We start from the raw sequence: 19,792 nt of genomic DNA, 5'->3' as shown, positions 1-19,792 counted from the left end.
AACCACTCCCATACCTGCTTACTGGAATAAAAGTAGGTGCGTAGGAACTCAAGGGGTCTTTTCGCTCCTGCTTCTACACACCTCACCAAAGAAAGATGTTGTCCGTGTCTTCTTAAGCTGCGTGCGAGGCCCGATAGTCAGCCTGACTATCGTACATCACCGGTTCCCCAAATCACCCTGGAAAGGGCCAAACGTATCAGGCCAGTCACTATTTCTTGACCCTGGGCGGCAGGCAACGGCAAACAGCTTCCAAAAATCCTGCCAAGTAAACTAGGACTAGGCAGTGCTCAGAAGTTATTCCTGACTTGAAGACACATACTGTACTGTACAGAGTCTAACATTCTGCCATCTTTCAACCTTAAGTAAGGTCACCGCGTCCCCATTGATTGCAGAGGGGGCCCACTGGACCCAAGTCTAGTCAACCTGAAGCTGACTCTGGCACACGCTTTTTCTGGGTCAATCTTTTGGATAAGAACTGAATTGCTCCATTTAACATAATTGTACATGAGGGCGATTTAGCAGGGGCCGGTTTTTATAGTTGGCACAAGTAGTCCCGACCTATGACCACAACTGAGCCCAACATTTCTGTTGTTGTGAGACTTTTGTTAAGTAAATTTTACCGTTTTACGACATTTCTTGCCACAGTTGTTAAGCGAATCACTGTAGTTACTAAGTTAGTAATCGGGTTGTTAAGTGAATCTTGGTTTCCTCATTGACCTTGCTTGTCAGAAGGTCGCAAAAGGCGATCACATGACCTCGGGACACAGCAATCCTCATAAATATGAATCAGTTGCCAAGTAGCTGAATTTTGATCATGCGGCCGTTGGGATGCTGCAAAAGTTGTAACTGTGAAAAATGGTCGTTAAGTCACTTTTTTCCAGTGCTGTTGTCACTTTGCATGGTCACTAAACGAACTGTTGTTCAGTCTAGGACTACCTGTACTTGCCTTTTCCAGCTATGGTTTGTGAATCTGGAATCTGGATTGATTAGGACCCAGATCTGATCGGTCCTTTCCAGCTGTTGCAGACAGAGCTTAGCCTTAGGACTTCACTTCTCCCGTTTTCGAATAACCCTCGCCGGGGTGGGAGTTGCGCGTGTAGTATCTGCGCCACGCTCCGGTTCTTTGACACTTCGGTTTAACCCGCGCTCAGCGGAAAGGAGGAGGCGAGCAAATTGGAGACGCGCCAGTTGCTTCCCTGGAGACGATATTGGTCTCTCCGAAGCGGGAAAGATCGACTGGTTTCCTCCGGAAAAACCACTTTTGAGGTTTTTTTGCAAGGAAACAGGGAGAAGTTAACTTTCACCTCCCCAGCCCCGCGGGGCAAGAGATATCCGGAAGAGGAAAAAGCCAGCATCCCGGGCGGTCTTTTCTGCCCACGATTCACCACAACCCTCTCTCTCTCCAGTAAGCAAGCAAACTGATCAGTTGTTGTTGTTGCTTTTTTTCGGGCTGTTGCGTCACGACCTTTTTAAAAAGCCAAAAATCGATATTCTGCCAACATCCGATCGAGAACTCCTGGCCTAGCCCCTCCCCTGCCACGGGAATCGGACCGACTAGATTCCAGGGAGCGGGGCGCGTTTGCGTCTTCCGCCCCCACCCCCACCCCTTTTTCTTTTTTCTTTTTTCCTTCCACGTGTTGAATCTCGGATAGGAAAAAAAAAGAAGCCCGGAGCTTAAACGCCGAGTTTGCTTGTCGGGGCGCGCGTGCTTTTCTTTTTCTTTTTTTAATTCGGCTCCAAATCTTCGCCCTGCCTTCCAAACATTCAGGAAGATTGCAAAAGTAAAAAAAAAAAAGGAAGAGGCGTCAAAGCCACAGATGCAACGCAACGCAACGCCACCCTACGAGCAAGCCATGTCCTTTTGGCCTGAAAAGCAGGAGCCCGTCTGATTTGCCCGACAGCTCCTCTGCCCCAGGCCGCGCTTGTGACTTAGCAAGCGGTGGCGGCAAAAAGCAACTGTAGTCAGGGTGGAGGCGGCGGCGGAGGAGGAGGAGGAGGAGGAGGACGCCGCCGCCGCCTGAGCCCTCCCCTCCTCGCCTTCGCCTGGGCGAAGAATGCCGGAGGCGCCTGTGGCCGCCCCGCGCGGAGCTTGAAGGCAGCGCCTTGTGCCGTCGACGCCCAGCTCGACCATGGTGGTGGCTCCCTTTTCCTGACGCCGAGCGGCTTTGGCGAAGGACGGAGGGTTTCCGCCGTCCCCTCGCAGCGGGCTGGTATGCGCGGGCAGCGGCGGGATGGCCTCGGCTGTGTTTGAGGGCACCTCGCTGGTGAACATGTACGTGCGGGGCTGCTGGGTGAACGGCATCCGGAGGCTGATCGTCAACCGACGCGGGGACGAGGAGGAGTTCTTTGAGATCCGCACCGAGTGGTCGGACCGGAACGTCCTTTACTTGCACCGCAGCTACTCGGACTTGGGCCGCCTCTTCAAGCGCCTGCTGGACTCCTTCCCGGAGGATCGACCCGAGCTGTCACAGTCCCCCTTCCTCCAAGGTTTGACGGCTGCCTCGCTTTCTGACTTTCTTCCCCCCCATCCTCTGCCCGCTTGGCGCATCGCCGCTAAGGCGAGAGGAAGTTTCCTGAAAAGGAGCGGCGCTTCCTTCCCGCCACAGTTGAAGGATCGGGGTGGTGGTGGTGGGGGGGTGGTGGTGGTAGAAACGTTTCGCCTCCTATTAAACCTGTTTGCTGCTGCCCAAGCCTAAATAGACCCGACGTTTTCTCTGAATCCTTCCTTGTAGTAGAGGAAGGCAACCAGGATAGGGCGCAGTGTCTCTAAGCCGGTTTCTAACAGAACAGAACAGAACAAGAGAAGTGGAAGGGACCTTGGGGATCATCTAGTCCAACCCCTTGCTCAGGCAGGAAACCCTATAGACCATTTCAGACATAGACTCAGAACTGGTCCTGGTCTCAGTCAGTCCTTGACATTCGTGATCAATAGAATGTCTCTGGGCATACCAAAAAAAACGCCTTCCCCCAAGGCTTCACCACAAAAATGTGAATACGAAATACGTGTGATAAATATGTTTCCGCTAATGGCCGAGAGTGAGGATGGGAATGAATGGGGCTGGTTCCACAGGGATAGAATATTCTCCTTTTCTCCTTAGCCATGAAGGAGGACTGTAGAAATAGAGGGGCAGAAAGCCACGTGGCTGGTCAGCTCCACCCTAGACCTCCTTAAGTTCAGCTTTTGAAACAGAGAAGTCCTGTGTGGGTCTGTGTGTTGAAAATAGTTGGCCTGTTGCACTGCCCTTTAATTCTGAGGATTGTTCAAGTACATTCCCAAAATGAAACTTTACTATAACTGGGGTTGCTGTTGTATGGGGAGTTGTGTTAAGTTCATTTATTTGGATTTTCTGACTTTTGGGTCACTTTGGCATGGGGTTCGCAACTTTGTGATTGTACCTTAAATTTCTACCTCATAACTGGTAGGGAGGTTGATAACGGGAAAACAGCAAGGAAATAGCCTGATAATACATTTTGTTTTACAGATACCAATTACTAGTTGTTCATACAAGTGAGTCCTGTTTGTTCTTTGGACTGTCAGTAATCACCTCTGTCTGTGCATATGATTGTTGAACATCCTAATTCATCAAATGTTGATCGACACAAGTAGATAACCAGTTATTGCAGCAGGATAAGTGAAGCTAACTATGATACTCAAATTAAGTAATGTTAATCCAGGAATCCATGATAGCAAGGGGGGGGGGGACAGATGATCCTTCTGAACCTCCCAGAGTAGCCCTATGCCACCCAGAGTTGCTTGAACAGTGAGCTGGGTGGTATTTAAATTTAAATTAATAAATCTTTTTGCTCTTCCAGCCTTATTCTGCTCCTTCAGATTTCTAAATTACTACATAGACTCAAATCAGCTGTTGGACATACTTGAAACATATATTAAAATAGATGCTTTAAAATGGTAAAATCCATAAAAAATGTGCTGTCACCAACTAGCTTTTCCATGCTGTTTCAAGATTATAAATGTTGCAGGAACTTGAATTTACCTGGGTCTGCAACGGAATCCTATAATTATAGCGCAGCTCCCAGAAATACCCATTATAAGAAACAAAAGTAGAAACAAAATGGCTCAGGTGGAAGGACAGAACAGATCCTCAGAACCAACTTATTCTTGTCATAAATTGATTATCTGTTCCAGAAACGAATAATCTTCTAGGTAATTATTGAAGATTATCCCAGAAAAACACTTGTCACAAAGGGCAATTAAAGGCTACAGGTTTTATTCCTGACTCTGTAATTCAGATGTAATCACCATGTTGGCAAGTTTTACATTTGATATTTATATGGCTCATCCAGTTCTCCATCCAACATGTATGCATCTATTCAAGTAATGTATGTGTTTCTCACAGGCAGATTTAATTTGATGTATAAAATATGTTCTAACAAAGGGCTTTTGACTCCCAGCTATTTGGTAACATTTGTAAGAGTCAAATATTTAAATGCTAATGTACATTTAAAACACCCTATATTATATATTTTTATTCCTGTTATCATAACTCCTCCTTCAATTGGATGATATTCTCAGCCCAAGGTATATAAAAAACCCCTCTTTTGTTCATTTTGGGGTTGATTTTAACTGAAATAAAAGAAATATGTTAAAGAAAAAGGGAGGTTAAGATCAAGGATTTTAAAATTTCTAAATAAATACAAAAAACTATAGCACTCAAAAAAAGAAAAGAAAAATGATAGTGGTATACAGTGAAGAAAAAAAATCCTATATTGATTATGGTCATTAAACTTATCTAAATGTGAGGGGGGGGGAAAGGACTAAGTGACTGAAAATAGAGGAAACATCTGTATAATATCCATTGTTGATATAAAATTAAACTTAAATATAGACTCCTTTCTGCAATGTTAAGAAGCTTTCTCTCCATTTCATTGTTGCTCCCAAATTGTAGCCTTAGTTACGCTTGTGTTTTATTATAATTGTTTTTAAAAAGAAGAATGAAATGCTGTGTTGTAGGAGGCCTTGCTTGTTCCTTGTGTGGCTTTTCATGGGATCATGTATAAGATGGCAAGTGGATGGCCGTAAGAACAAGCAGTGCAGTCAAGTCACGTTAAAATCCTTGGCAGGCAGTTTTGTTGTTAATTCTGTGATTGTACTTTGGCTCTGATTGCTGGGAAACTGAACGGGGTACTCAGGCTTTATGTACACAGGCGGTACATAGCCGCTGTTGAAACCGCTGAATAGATTCAGAGGGAGAAGAATGGATGGAGTCCTCTGTTTCAGTAACTCTAAATCTGTGGACTGATCTCCTGGCTAGGTAGTATAAAGTCACAGCTGAGAACCTCATAGCTAGTTCTCTGCTCTGGGCTACCATCCTTTGAGAAATTTGAGCATCTGTGGTAAGGCTGTAAATGCCTCGTAATCCTCATAAGGAATAAAGCATCCCGACAACACTGATTTCGTGCTGATATAGGTAGTTCAAGTAATATTTCTCAGACCACTAAGTAAAGCACTTGTGAGGTGACTAGACTCATACGTTTTTCTTTTTCTGGTTGGAGAAGTGCTCTGAGATTTGGAAGTCTGGATAATAACTCAAATAATAGCTTGCTGAATGTTGCAAAGCATTTTGAGTTGGCAACTATATGATGGCCAGAAGATATAACTTAGGAGAATACCACATCTTTTCTAGTTGGTTGATAATCACACTTTATTATAGGATTAAAATTAGTCAAGGGCAGAGTTCACACACTGTGGAACTTCCTTTGATCAGTAGAATTAGAAACTCGTTGACCACAATATATTTGAATCGTGTCCCTGTTGAGCTTATTATTATTTAGAAATTGTTCCTCCCTCAGAGTTCCTTTAATCATACAATCCATAGAATACGGTTACTAAGCAAATGGGTGAAACTTCATAATGTTAAGATCATAAACAAACCAGGGTTAAAGCTGATCATACTATGCATAAGCTCCTCTTGATGTATTTACTTGACTTTTTGGATACTGGATGAAGGGAGGGGAAAGGGAGATATTGTATTGTATAGTTAAGGAACTAGTTAATATCACCTGGATACTCATTTATATCATCGTTGTCAGATTGCAGTTCTGAGCTGCACTGTTCTGAACTACAGTTTAATTAAGATAATTAATATTAAGTACATAAGGCTAGCTCATGCTTTTGGTGGCTTCAGAAGATTTCCAAGAACATTTAATTTTCGGATGAGGCCACCACTAGCCTTATGTACTGAGTCTTCTATTTACCAGAAATCAGCTAGGGGTGCAATAGCATTTCCCATCTTCTTCTCTGTGCATGCCCTTACAGCAGCGGTTCTCAACCTATGGGTCGCGACCCCATTTGGGGTCGATCGACCATTTCACGGGGGTCGCCAAGCAAGGCTGTCCACCATTTTTTTCCCCTTTTCCGGCGGGTGCCTTACCTCCCTTGAGCTGGACCAGCTGGTGGTCGGCCTGCTCCGTCTCTGCCGCTTGCCAGCTACGCCTTGGCCGGCGCAGGGGGCGGAACCACGCATGCGCGGCACTCCCGGGCAGGGAAAGTCCTCGACTCACTACCGGTTGGGTAGTCCTCGACTTACGACCCGTTTAGTCCTCGACTTACGACCCGTTTAGTCCTCGACTTACGACTGGTTTAGTCCTCGACTTACGACCGGTTGGGGGTCGTGGCATTAAAAAGGTTGAGAACCACTGCCTTACAGCATCATCAAAGGCTTTTAAAGACCAGCATACAAATCAGCATTAATTATGTGACGCTTGCTGGCATCATGACTCTTTCTATCTAGACCAGGGGTAGGCAACCTTGGCTCTTTTATGACTCGTGGACTTCAACTCCCAGAATTCCTCAGCCAACCAGCCAGCCAGCCAGCCAGCCAGCCAGCCAGCCATGCTGGCTCAGGAATTCTGGGAGTTGAAGTCTACGAGTCATAAAGGAGCCAAGGTTGCCTACCCCTGATCTAGACAGTATTCCCCAAACACATTAATTTCATTTTTAAGCTTATGTAACCAAAAAAGATAAAGTGTCCTGTCTCAGACCACACACATGCAACCTGCAGAGAGGTTTGCAATTTTTACTAGAAAAATTTTAAAGCAAATAAACAAGTGGCAAAGGAAATGTGTGGGCAAACATGCATGCACAGACAAGAGAAATCAAGTCCCCCAAAGTCCAGGAAGCTTGCCTTGCGAAAGAATCCAAATCAAAAAACAGCAGGCCCAAGGATCAGACAGCTGGTCCAAGTCGAGAGTCACAAACATGAAAATTCAGGTTGGGAGCCAAGGCACACCGGGTGTAGGTCAATGAACGGTTGTCACCAAGGAAAAGGCTTGAGCTCACTGCTCTTCTTAAATAGAAGCAACCCCATGTTGGTCATTTGGAAGGGTGAGGTTCCATTTCCATCAAAGAGCCTTGCAGATCACCTTTGCTCTGCCCATCGCACCATGTTCCCTTGCACGGGGAGGGAGTGGCAGCTTAGACTCCTCATCTTTAGAGGCTGGGGGCAGCTGTGTCTCTTGGTTACTGTGGCTGCTGCAGCACAGCCTCCTCTGCCTGGGACTCCTTAGGCAGTGGTTTGTCCAGCAATTCAGGAACTGGCTGTTTTTTGTCGCTTTCCTTGTCAGAATCTGACTTGGCAGTGACACATAGGATTGACAAAGAGCACAAGATTTCAAATGAACATGACACATTTTTGCAAGATTTTAGCTTTTGGTTTTTTTGGTTTTTTTTTGAGAACCACTTTGATCAAGTGCAGCAGCTCCCCAACCTTTTGGGCACCGGGGACCAGTTTTGTGGAGAGAAGTTTTTCCCGCAAACCAGAGGGGGTGTGGTTTCGTGTGCGGCCTGCATCCCATGGATGGAGCTTCGTTTGTTTGCATGGCCCAGTTTCTGGCATGCCGCAGACCGGTTCTGTTCCACGGACCAGGGGTTGGGGACCCCCGATCTAGTGGTTAAGGCACGAGACTAGGCAGGAAACCTGTGAGTTCTAGTTCTGCCTTAGGCATGAAAGCTGGCAGGGTGATTCTCAGCCCACGATACCAGGCTGAGGTGACAAGCTGTCAGTCAATTCCTGACAGAACCAATCGATCAACACTCAGTTGATCGTCCCTCCCCCCTTACACTTGGAGGAAAACACTAGGAGGAAAAAATAATTCTACATTGTGAACTTCTTGCAGTATTCTTGCAGACACCACTGAACTCTGGTGAATGAATTGGGCAACAAGTATACAACAAGCATGCCTAAATTTACCCAGGACTACTTGATGACACAGAGAAAATAACCTTACTGAGAAAATTCTCAGCTGGAGGATTAGTTTCTTTGGGTTTCTTATATTTGTTAGACAGAGAAAGAGTTACCTGTTTTAGCAGTGTTGGACCTGTTATCTTCAATTAAATTTCAGGTGTTTCTGCTAATCTGCAGTATTGCAGTTTGGCTCTCAGGGATTCACATAGTTTCACTTTCCTCTGCTTCTGCCACGTAATCTTTATTTATATTGTCTGGGCTCTTGCTTCTTTTTTCTGATTTTGGGTAATGTGAAGTTATTCCCACATTTGTTTCTCCTCAGCTGGAAGCAAAAAGCTGAAAGGATTTTGGCAGAGACTTACTGTTCTAAGCTGCCATCTGCAGTCAAATCTACGGTACTGCTGCAGAAACCTACCAATCAACCAAAATGCAATTCTTCAGCTAAAAAAAATAAATAAATCTCAGTATTAATAGTTCACAGTAGATTTGAGGATAGCTTAGTGGAAATATTTTGACAAAGTTGCTTGTGCCAGGTCCCTAGTGAATCATGTGTTACTTTTCAGGATTTGAGATGGAAGTTGCAGAATTGGTGAGAAGATAATTTAGTTCCTTTGAAAACACAATACAGCAATTGCAATAGCACTTAGACCAGTGGTTCTCAACCTTGTTAATGCCACGACCCCCAACCGGTCGTAAGTCGAGGACTAAACAGGTCGTAAGTCGAGGACTACCCAACCGGTCGTAAGTCGAGGACTTTCCCTGCCCAGGAGCGCCGCGTATGCGTGGTTCCGCCCCCTGCGCCGGCTGAGGCATAGCTGGCAAGCGGCAGAGACGGAGCAGGCCGACCACCAGCTGGCCCAGCCCAAGGGAGGTAAGGCACCCGCCGGAAAAGGGGGAAAAAAATGGCGGACAGCCTTGCTTGGCGACCCCCGTGAAATGGTCGATCGACCCCAAATGGGGTCGCGACCCATAGGTTGAGAACTGCTGACTTAGACTTATATACCGCTTCACAGTGCTTTACAGCCCTCTCTAAATGGTTTACAGAGTCAGCATATTGTCCTGAACAATCTGGGTCCTCATTTTACCGACTTCAAAAGGATGGAAAGCTGAGCCAACCTTGAGTCAATCAGGATCGAATTCCTGGCAGTCAGCAGAATTAGCCTACAATAACTGCATTCTAACCACTGTACCACCATGACTCTTTGTATATGTAGGAATATGTAGGAATTTGAATCGCAAAGACTTTTTTACAAGCATAAAACTTTTGTCCACTTTGGAGAGCCCTTTATAATAGCCTTATAAAATGTATATCTTCCTCTGTGTTGTATCCTTTCCCCTTAAATTAAGAATTATTGATGAAATAAACAGTTGCACAAGACTATAGGATGCTAAGCTGAAGTTCAGATGATTACAAATTCATATAAAATAGGGACGACATCTAATGATCCTCCTAGACTTGTCAAATTTTATGATTTTGAAGGATGTTTTCATGAGACCTAAAAGAGAAGAATGCCATAATCGTGTAAAATTTGGGGCACTGAATATTTAAAATAACATTTTATAATAAAATAAAGAATCACATTGGCCATTGTGCAAGATTTGTACAGTGGAGACCAGGGCCTGAAAAACACTTGAGGTCCTCTGTCAATTCACTTGTTTGATATTTTTACCTATATCACTGCCCAAAGCCTTAGTACAGGAATAGTTCTACCTAGAGGAGCACTTTGCAAAAGTTGAGGGAAGAAGGAGCAGAAGCTGACGTTCCCATTATATTCTTTTCTCCTGATCTTATCTGAAAATGTGGTGTGGAAAACTGGAGAATTCTTTGCAGCAGCTTGAGAAGCAACATAAACACCTGCAGAGGCAATTAATGGAAACCTTTCCTCTCCCCACTGCAGAGGACTTCTGGATCCACATGCATCTTCTGAAAAAAAAAAAGGGGGATCTTTCTCATTCTAAAATGCTCCTCGCTTTTCTCCTGTAAAAGGCTACTCATGCCTAGCAGAGTAGGCCTGTGGTTTGCAAACAAAAATGTGGACTAGTAACTTTTTATTTGTAAGGCTAGCTTGGTTGCAGTTAGCTTACAGGCAGTCCTCTTTTATGAACTGATTCATTTAGTGAACATTTACAGATGCCCAGGAATGAAAAAGTAACTTTGGGACCAGTCTTCACATTTACAACCTTCAGAGGACTATAAAGCAACAGAAAGCTGAAGTAAAATTGTAAAATCATGATGTTTTCCTTAGTGACCACTTTGCTTAATGACCGAATTGCTGGTCCCAATTTTAGTCGCTAAATTATGGCTACTTGTATTCCTTAAAAACACATCAACTTGGCAAATAAAGTCTGGATTCTAGGAATGGCTAGAATGTTTGCAGCACAACAGCAAGATTTCATCAAAATGCATGAAAGTTGCTGATCCTTACCCAAAATGTAAACAAGCTTCTGATTCTGTATACTGTGCCTCACGATGTTCAACCCCCACCATTAAAAACAGCAGCAATTTCAGGAGAACAATAGAGCTAAAAACTTACTTTCAGTCAGATAATTAAAGAGTCAGATCCCTTGTTTACCAGGCAGGGCTTTTTTAATAGACTCTTGACATTGGCACAATAAAATGTGTCACAGTTAATGCAATTTATCTCTTGTGAAACTAATCTTTATTGCTACAGCATAGCAACAGCAACTACTGTCTTTGGAAATAGCTAATTTACTTCTATATCATAAAGTACCAGTGCAAATACTGCTCTCTATCAATAATAACTTTACTGTACTTACCTCTGCAAACATAGCAGTATTTAGAATAAATCCATGGCAATCAGTGGTAGTTAAGGCAATCAGAACCAATTTAAGCCCCGTAAGTTTCAATTAATCCACACATGTATTACTAAGACTGGATTCAATTGATTATATACTGTATAACCAGATGCCTGAATGGAGAGGAAAGGCTTTTTTTTCATTCTCTTGCATAGCTGATGTTTATATAAAGTAAATACATAGGCTTTATATTATTATTCCCCAAACAACAAAAGACTGTTTGTTGCCCAGTTATGCCTTTCCTTAGTGGCATCTGACTGAAAACTGAATCTTAAGATAGTGTTATCATACATGGTCTGCAAACATTCAGATGACCACTAAATGGCAGCTAACTGCATTAGACCAGGGCTTTTCAACCTTTTCACCCATTGTACCACTTTTAGGATATGACAATATCCGAGTACCACCAGTCGCCTAGCAAGGTGTCAAAAACCTAATGACCAAAAAAAAAAAAAGGAAAAAAGTGATAAAGTACAGGTAGTCCTTGAGTTACAACAGTTTGCTTAGTGACTATTCAAAGTTATAGTGGCACTGAAAAAAGTTGCCCCCAAGTCACAGCCGAGCAAGACACCTGCCTGCCTGCCCGGCGACACACTTCCTCCTGTCCAAGATTTTCACTGTTGTGGGTATTTCTGTTGAGGATTGGCAGTGGGAGTGGGGGTGGGGGGTGTTTGGTTTTTATTCCCCGTCTGCTGGGTGGTTGCAGCAGGTTTTGGTCACTTCACATGACCCTGGGACACTGTGTCATAAATATGAATCAGTTGCCAAGCATCTGAATGTAAATCACAAGACCCTGGAGATGCTGCAACATTCCAGCTGATCGGCGCTTCTTCTGGGCTCAGCAGTCCTTGATTTACAATGGCAGTTGGGACTGAAATTTCGATTGCTAAGTGATGCAGTCATAAGGCCTGATCACATTGCTTGGTAACGGAAATCCCTGCTACCCCAATTACTGTTAATCAAACCCTGCAGTTGTTAAGTGACCAAAGTCAGTGAGGAAGCTAGCAGGAAGTTGTAAGCTCCAGGCTGGTAGGCAGCTAAGTGGAACCTGCCAGGTAGGAGAGGAAGTGAGGGGATGCTTAGGGGTGTGGGGTGGTTTAGGGAGGGTGTGGGGGTTAGGGAGGGTTTGCAAGGGAGGGTGTGAGAGATGTAGCATGGGTTGGAGAGTGTGTACAAGAGTTTGCCACTGGCTGGTAACATAGGATTTGGGGGGGTGCATGGATGGTGGAGACATATCGAAGAAACTTACAATCTTTCCTGCTGTCTTCCCCATTGACTTTTTGGGGAAGCTGGCAGAAAAGGTTGCAAATGGTGATCGTGTGATCACAGGGCACGGTAACTGGCCATAAGTGCAAACCTGTTTGCCAAGTGCCCAGATCACAATCACATGCCTGTGGAGGTGTTAGGTCAGTCGGAAAATCCAAGGACCTGTCTTAACCATCATCCATTCAGTGCTTCAAATAGTTGCTGAACAAATAGTCATAGGTCAAGGGCTACCTATAACCAAATTCAACCAGAGGATTCTTTGGGTGTCCTTCTGATTAGATACAATCATTGTCCGTGCTCCAGTAAGGTGAGTTTGTATGAGATATCACAGCATATTGTTGGCATGGATACAATGATATCTAATCTAAAATTATATCAGGCGGCATCCCTTGAGGTAATCAACAAAACCAACTTTGTTGTATCTTTGCACAGAAAAAACCTTTCTAATAGTTAAAATATATTTTGGGAATGCAGCCTATTTCAATCACAGGGCAAAGTGCCTAGACATGTTTCTGGTTACCATAGTAATTGCAATGTAAAGCAAGAGAGGTGTTTTCCACAGCCCATAAAGACAGTCCTACACATTGCGCATATTTATGAGTAATTTAATTATTAATCAGAACAATTAACGCTACAGAATTTTTACATTGGCTTCAGTTTGCTGTTTCTCAAGTCAGCCACTTAGGACAACATTACATAAAATTTTGCTCAAAACACTGAACACAGATGCAGTCATCGCAATTCCACAAAATAAGGTTGCTGATCTGTTGCTTTTTTTCACAGCAGGGAGATAAATGGCATTTTGTTAACAGCACTTTTAAGAATAAGCATACTCTGTGTAGAGGAACAGATGTTTGTCAGACTATGAGTAAGTGGCAGGATGCACTAAATTTTTCAGATGGTGTTTAAAGAGAGAGGAAATTGCCCTCGTTTCCATATTGTGTGTCAGCGATCATACTAACTAACTTGTGTGTCAGCGATCATACTAACTAACTTGTGGTTAGTTTTAGAGTACACTCTATTTGCTGTTTGGTCCAAAGGTTGTGGCATTAATCCTAGTGAGGTTTTTGTGTGTATGCATTCTTGTGAGCATTTAGTGAAGTTCCAAAGTCGAACTTAATAAATATTTCTAAAGACAAAAATATAACCCAGTTTTAGGGAACATCCAATCCAATAGCATCTTGAAAAAATAATACAGTTTTTCATAGTCCGTGCCCCCAGTCGTTTGGTTCTGTTTCTTTCTAATAAAAAAAAGGATTTGGAGGCAAGTGGAGGGTGAGGTTTTAAAGTAAAATAGGGAAAATTCATGAATAACTATGACACCTGTGTTTTGCTGCCAAATTTCAATGAAGCTGTTTTGGGGAGTTTCGGGATTTTTTTTTTTAAAAAGCTATGTTGTCTGTATGGTTGTTCATCAGACTTATGCACTGGTAGGGTCTGGAGTGTCTTTGGAGAGTGGTTGAAAAAGTGAATTTAGTGGCGGTCGACTATGCGCTCAGAGCTCTAATTGCATGGATATCGGTGATTTTTTTTGACCTCCCATGGATTTCCCTGGCTGCCAATTAATGCTGAAGAAGGTGTTGGGAGCGACACGTCGCTCCCACGTAACGCCGCTGCTGCGCGAGCTGCACTGGCTACCAGTGGCCTTCCGGGTACGCTTTAAGGTGTTAGTTACCACCTTTAAAGCGCTCCATGGCATAGGACCTGGATATTTACGAGACCGCCTTCTGCCACAGATTCCCTCCCACAGACCGGTACGCTCCCACAGAGCGGGCNAATTTTAAATAGGGAATAATTTTTAAAAATTTTCAAAGATTTTAAATATGACACAGCTATTAATATATTTGCTTTTTAATTGGTTTTATAGGGGAAATGTTTTTTTGTGTTGTTTTTTAACATGCTGTGAGCCGCCCTGAGTCCCTCTGGGGAGAAGGGCGGCATAGAAGTTTAAATATAAATAAAATAAATAAATAAAGGAAGGACCAGATCACCATCAGAAAGGAAAGATGAAACAAAAGAGCATATTATAATATAGACCATCCTTGTGTGTGTTTATTGGGGATAGTCCACATCAACATATAAAGCAGGGGTCTTCAAACATGGCCCTTTTATGACTTGTGGACTTCAACTCCCAGAATTCCTCAGCCAGTTTGTCTGGCTGAGGAATTCTGGGAGTTGAAGTCCACAAGTCATAAAAGGGCCAAGTTTGAAAACCCCTGATATAAAGGATCACAACAGCTTAGAAAATAGATAAACAAAGATAAAAAGAGGAGGTGTTCACTAACAACATTGTAAATAAAGAAAATGATTGCAGAGCAGAACAGCTAAATAATTTTGGACTGGAGACCAACGAAAAATTCCAGGGTTACAAGTAGGTTGGGTCATTCCAAAAAATACAGAAGGCTGTGGCAAACTACTTCCAGACTTCCCAAGAGAACTACATGGATTTGTCCATATGGTTAACAAGGGTCAGCTCAAATCAAAAAAGCCTTTACTGTTACTTAAAACAAAGGTTCATGAAATACACCAGTGATTTGGCAATAGATGGGCCACTGGTGATTTTCTCCTAATGGAGACAGGGCTCTCTTAAGTTGATAGTTAAAAAAAAGAGAGATATATTCTTTTTAGAGACTGAGTGGGGCTCAGTCCTAGTCCCTAACCGCAGGATTAATATGTAGAATTCCTCCAGCAGCACAATAGACACGTAGAAAGGAAACGCCATCCTTAGGAAATGCAATTCAAAAAAAAAGCAAAAGAAGCCATTTCAGAACTGGGATCAGGCAATTCTAGCCTGAATAGATGTACATAGAATTTAAACTGTCTCAAGCAGAATTTTTTTAAAAAAGTTAATATATTGCAAATAAAGAAACAAAGCTGAAAGCCACATTTTTATAGGGGAAAAGCTGGAGGAGGAAATGATGGAAAGAAATGCAGGATAGAAAGCTAATGGTTTATATACATTATGTATATATATGTTCCTGGAAACTGACCTCTACCCATAATATAGCTGGTATCCGACAAGAACTGAAATTGACCCATTAATAAATGGCAGCTGCATATCAGTTTTAGAAAGGTCTTCAAGGCCAACTATGTTGTGATAACACAAACAAAAGTCGACAAGGATGTGAATGACAGTGAATGCCTCTGATCCAGGATGTAGTGATGCACCAGCTGAAGCTATGTAAAGATCTAACTGGCCATGGCTTCCACCTCTATGAAGCCAGAACTATCCCTAGAAAGTGGGTCTGCTTTTCAGAAGATGCTGAAGCTTGTCTTGCACCAAAGTTGGAACTTGCTGGTGGATCAGCAGGCTTTTGGGTCAATAGGCACTCCAGTTTGCTTGGATTGGGCCTGAACAGTTATTTTCTCATAAAGAACTTGATAGCCGCAAAGTAGAATGGAATGGAATGGAATAGAATGGAATGGAATGGATAGGGTAGGGTAGGGTAGGATAGAGTAGAGTAGAGCAGAGCAGAGCAGAGCAGAGCAGAGCAGAACAGAACAGAACAGAACAGAACAGAACAGAACAGAATAGAATAGAATAGAATAGAATAGAATAGAATAGAATAGGAAGGGACCTTGGAGGTCTTCTAGTTCAGCCCCCTGCTCAAGCAGGAGAACCTAGACCATCTCAGATAAGTGACTGTCTAGTTTTTTCTTTAAAAGCTCCAGTGACAGAGCGTCCACAATTTCTGAAGGCAAGCTGTTCCACTGGTTAATTGTCCTCACTGTCAGGAAGTTTCTCCTTAATTCCAGGCTGCTTCTCTCTTTGATTAGTTTCCAACTTTTGTTTCTTGTCAAGCCCTCTGGTGCTTTGGAAAATAATTTGACCCCTTCTTCTTTGTGGTAGCCCCTCAAATACTGGAAAACTGCTATCATGTCACCCCTATTTCTTCTTCTCTTTAGACTTGCCAAACACAAGTCCTGCAGCTGTTCTTCATATGTTTTAGTCTCCAGGCCTTTGGTCATCTTAGTTGCTCTTCCCTGAACTTTTTCCAAAGTCTCAACATCTTTTTTGCAGTATGGTGACCAAAATTGGTTGCAGTATTCCAGATGTGGCCTTACTAAGGCTTTATAAAGAGGTACTACTACTTCGCGTGATGTTGATTCTATGCCTCTCTTTATACAACCAAGGATTGTATTAGCTTTTTTGGCTAATTGTGTCAAGACTACTGTCCTATCTCTCATTTAACCCGGGGTGGAGAAACATAGTAACTTTTCCCCACAACCATTGACTGGAATTGTACACCTGAGAGAAGCAGAACTATTGTAAAATGGTGCCCCCAGTTTCTAACCCTTAGGGGGAGCTGATCCAGAAGGATGCATAATCAATGGTACTGAAGGTTATTGATAGATTCAGCAGGCAAAAGGATCGTGCTTGAGCCCTGATTGAAAAGGATATAGATAACTGATAATGTAGATTACAAAAAAAGAATGTAGATAATTAACTGATTTGCCTATTCCATGTTTCAGCAGAAATAAAATCATTTCAGTTGTTTTGGTCGTGGGAAACAGTGGGATTCAGAACTAGTTGCTAGGTAGCAAAACCAGAGGCAACAACATCAACAAAAAATGCAGGACTCTTTGCTACTTTATGATGGCTTCCCCAATTTTTGCACCCTAGTCTTTTAGGAACATTGAGCAGCAGTTTGCTTGGAAGTGGAGATGCTTTAATTAGGAAGAATGTAGGAAAAATACTGGCCCTGCATTTTCAATTCTTTTACCAATTACCTCCTCCGCAGGGCAGGAGAACATTCTGACTGATTAAATTAATTCCAGGCAGGTCATTAAGGAGTTATTTTAAAAAAATAAACAATTTGTAAATCTGTGCTGTCCATGACTAAAGCTATCCTTGCAGACAGGAATATTGAGCTATCTGCATCCATCCCAGTGTTTAAAAATTCATCTTCAAAGTTAGTATTTTTCCTGGCCAGATGCCAAAAACAAAACAAAAATAGGAAATGCAGCTTTTCTTTCCTTGTTGAATGATTAGGAAGGAACTAAATAAGCACCTGCAAACCGACTTTGCTTGGCTGCTAGCGTTTATATATTAGATATAAATTACATCTTCTACAGCCTCAGGAATATTCAGAAGAATAGAATGATTCCGAATCATGTGTGCACACTTGCTCAGCAAAACAGCATTTCACTACAGGTAGCCCTTGACTTCCATCAGTTCATTTAGTCACCATTGCAGTGGTACTAAAAAAAGTAACTTATGACCGTTTTTCACACTTGAGACTGTTGCAGTATCCCCATGGCCATGGGATCAAAATTCAGATGCTTGGCAACTGACTCATATTTGTGACAGCTGCAATGTTCCGGGGTCATGTGATCACTTTTTGTGACCTTATTACAAACCAAGTCAATGGGGAAGCCAGACTCATTTAACAACCGTGTTTCTAATTTAAGAACTGCCGTGATTCACTTAGCAACTATGGCATGGAAAATGGGGCAAAAATTCGCTTAACAAATGTTTCACTTAGGAACAAAAATTTGGGGCTCAATTAGGGCCGTACGTCGAGGACTAGCTGTATACACTTGAAGTGCTAAAGGGACAGCCAAGAGTCAAGGCAACAAGCTCAAACATGCCTTTCCATAATAAAGAAAGACCAGGGAAAGAGTGATGATTAATATAGAGAGAGTTGTTAATATAGAGAGTGTCATCAAGGCATTTCTTGTCCCCCCCCCCTCAATATTAAGTGCAGCCCCTAACCATTAAAATTTCCCACCACTCTTTTTACTTTGTTTAGCCCCAGGTCTTCAGAAATCAAGACCTGGGGCTAAAGCAAATTATTTTGCCTATTTTTATGGAGCAATGAGAAGTCTTGGAATTTTTCCTCCAGGATTATATACAGCTATGGATAAATTTAAAAAGAAAATTATTTCTTCTAGGTTTGGAGTCAGAGTTCACTTCGGCAAAAGGTTGACTGCTTTATGCTTGCTAAAAATTATGAGTGAACTCCGTCGATGGATATCTTTCATATCAATAACCCTAATAAATAGCTGGAGATGATAGCAAGCAGGACGGATGGTTTAATGAGAAATCCTTCATATTTCCATCAATATCTCAAGTAACTAAATATGGCTCAAGATAAAGTCAACCCATGCAGATCCAAATTCATCAGGCAATCTTGGGGAGGGCCTTCTCGGTGGGAGCTCCCACCCTCTGGAACGAACTACCCCCAGAGATCCGGGTGATCCCGGATCTCCCCTCCTTCCGCCGCGCCCTTAAGACATGGCTCTTCCAACAAGCAGGACTGGCCTAAGGGGAAATTTTTAGAGGGGTTTTAAAAGCAATTTTAATAATTAATAAGGCCAAATTTAATATTTTATTTTAACTTTGTTTTAATGATAGTTTTTGGGGTATTTCTGTAGTGTTTTTATCAGGCTGTCAGCCGCCCTGAGTCCGCAAGGAGAAGGGCGGGGTAAAAATTCAATTAATAATAATAATAATAATAATAATAATAATAATAATAATAATAATAATAATAATAATAATTTATGTTGGATTTATCTCTGATACCGAGATCCTTAAGCCTGTCTCTTGGCTGTGCTGTTTCAAACTGCTTTGGGATTAAATGCCTCTCCATAGCATAAAATCCCCTACACTTTTGTTTGCACTGTCAAATGAGATAAAATGCTATCTAGTATTTGCTAAACAATTAGGTTTCTCTGTGCAGGACCGTCCTCTCATATCATATCTCCTTGATAACTTTTATTGAAGAGTCAGTCTTCAAAAGGTATCTTGCATTGCTAGATGGTTGCTTCTCCGCTGAATGCACTTCAGTTAAGTGGGGAGGCGCTTAACTAAGAGATGATCTACTAGTTTAGGTCTCTCAGTCTGTGTAATTGACCCAGACATGTGAGCACATGTAATTGGACAAAATAGCTGAATTTAACAGAATGAAATTACTGTGTTCAAATAGGTCCCATAGATTTTAGAAGTAGCAATGTGTGGAGGTATGGCTCCCTCTAATGGATACTGACCAAATTGCAGTGGAAAGATCTCTCAAGTTCAGAGATTTTCTAAAGGGGTGAGGTAGGTGGCCAATAAATTTAATAATAATAAATAATAATACTGTGGCAGTGAGAATAAGGGCTTTCCCCACCATAGCATTATCACGGAATCAGTCCAATCAATGTTGGTATAAAACCTGTTACTCGCTTTCCAATTCCTACTCTGCTTCTATTGCATTTGTTCGAAGTCACCGCTAACAATGATGTCCTGATTTGTGTTTGTGCCACTTGTAAAAAGGTAAAGTAATTGTTCTTTTGGCTTTGCTGTCCTCACTCTTCAGCACATTACCTGCCAATAGGGAAAACTTCCACGAATAACGGCAATGAAGCATGAATTTAGTAGATCTGATTTCCAGGCTTTAAGGTTTTCTAGACTAGCTTTTGTTGCCCCCTCCCATACCCATTTTCACATTCCCAAGTTAAAATAAGGTAGAAGCAAGAAACGTGGGGAGATACCAAGACAGAGATAGAACCAGAATGGAGAC

The 19,792-nt window shown here is 42.5% G+C and overlaps 1 protein-coding gene across 1 annotated transcript in view; it reads left to right on the top strand.

Annotated features, from left to right (window-relative positions):
- Positions 1 to 2,213: 2,213 nt before the first annotated feature.
- PXDC1 (PX domain containing 1) overlaps positions 2,214 to 19,792 on the top strand; it is a 32,136-nt gene continuing 14,557 nt past the window's right edge. Inside the window, exon 1 of the mRNA XM_015814893.1 lies at positions 2,214 to 2,487. Coding sequence (XP_015670379.1) covers positions 2,232 to 2,487 — 256 coding nt within the window. The 5' untranslated portion in view covers positions 2,214 to 2,231. The remainder of the gene's footprint in view (positions 2,488 to 19,792) is intronic.

The sequence above is a fragment of the Protobothrops mucrosquamatus genome, unplaced genomic scaffold (assembly GCF_001527695.2).
Source record: "Protobothrops mucrosquamatus isolate PMUCROS unplaced genomic scaffold, P.Mucros_1.0 scaffold_6, whole genome shotgun sequence".
NCBI classification, from domain to species: domain Eukaryota; kingdom Metazoa; phylum Chordata; class Lepidosauria; order Squamata; family Viperidae; genus Protobothrops; species Protobothrops mucrosquamatus.
Note: the sequence above shows the minus strand (reverse complement) of the source record. Positions and strands in the feature narration are given on the sequence as shown.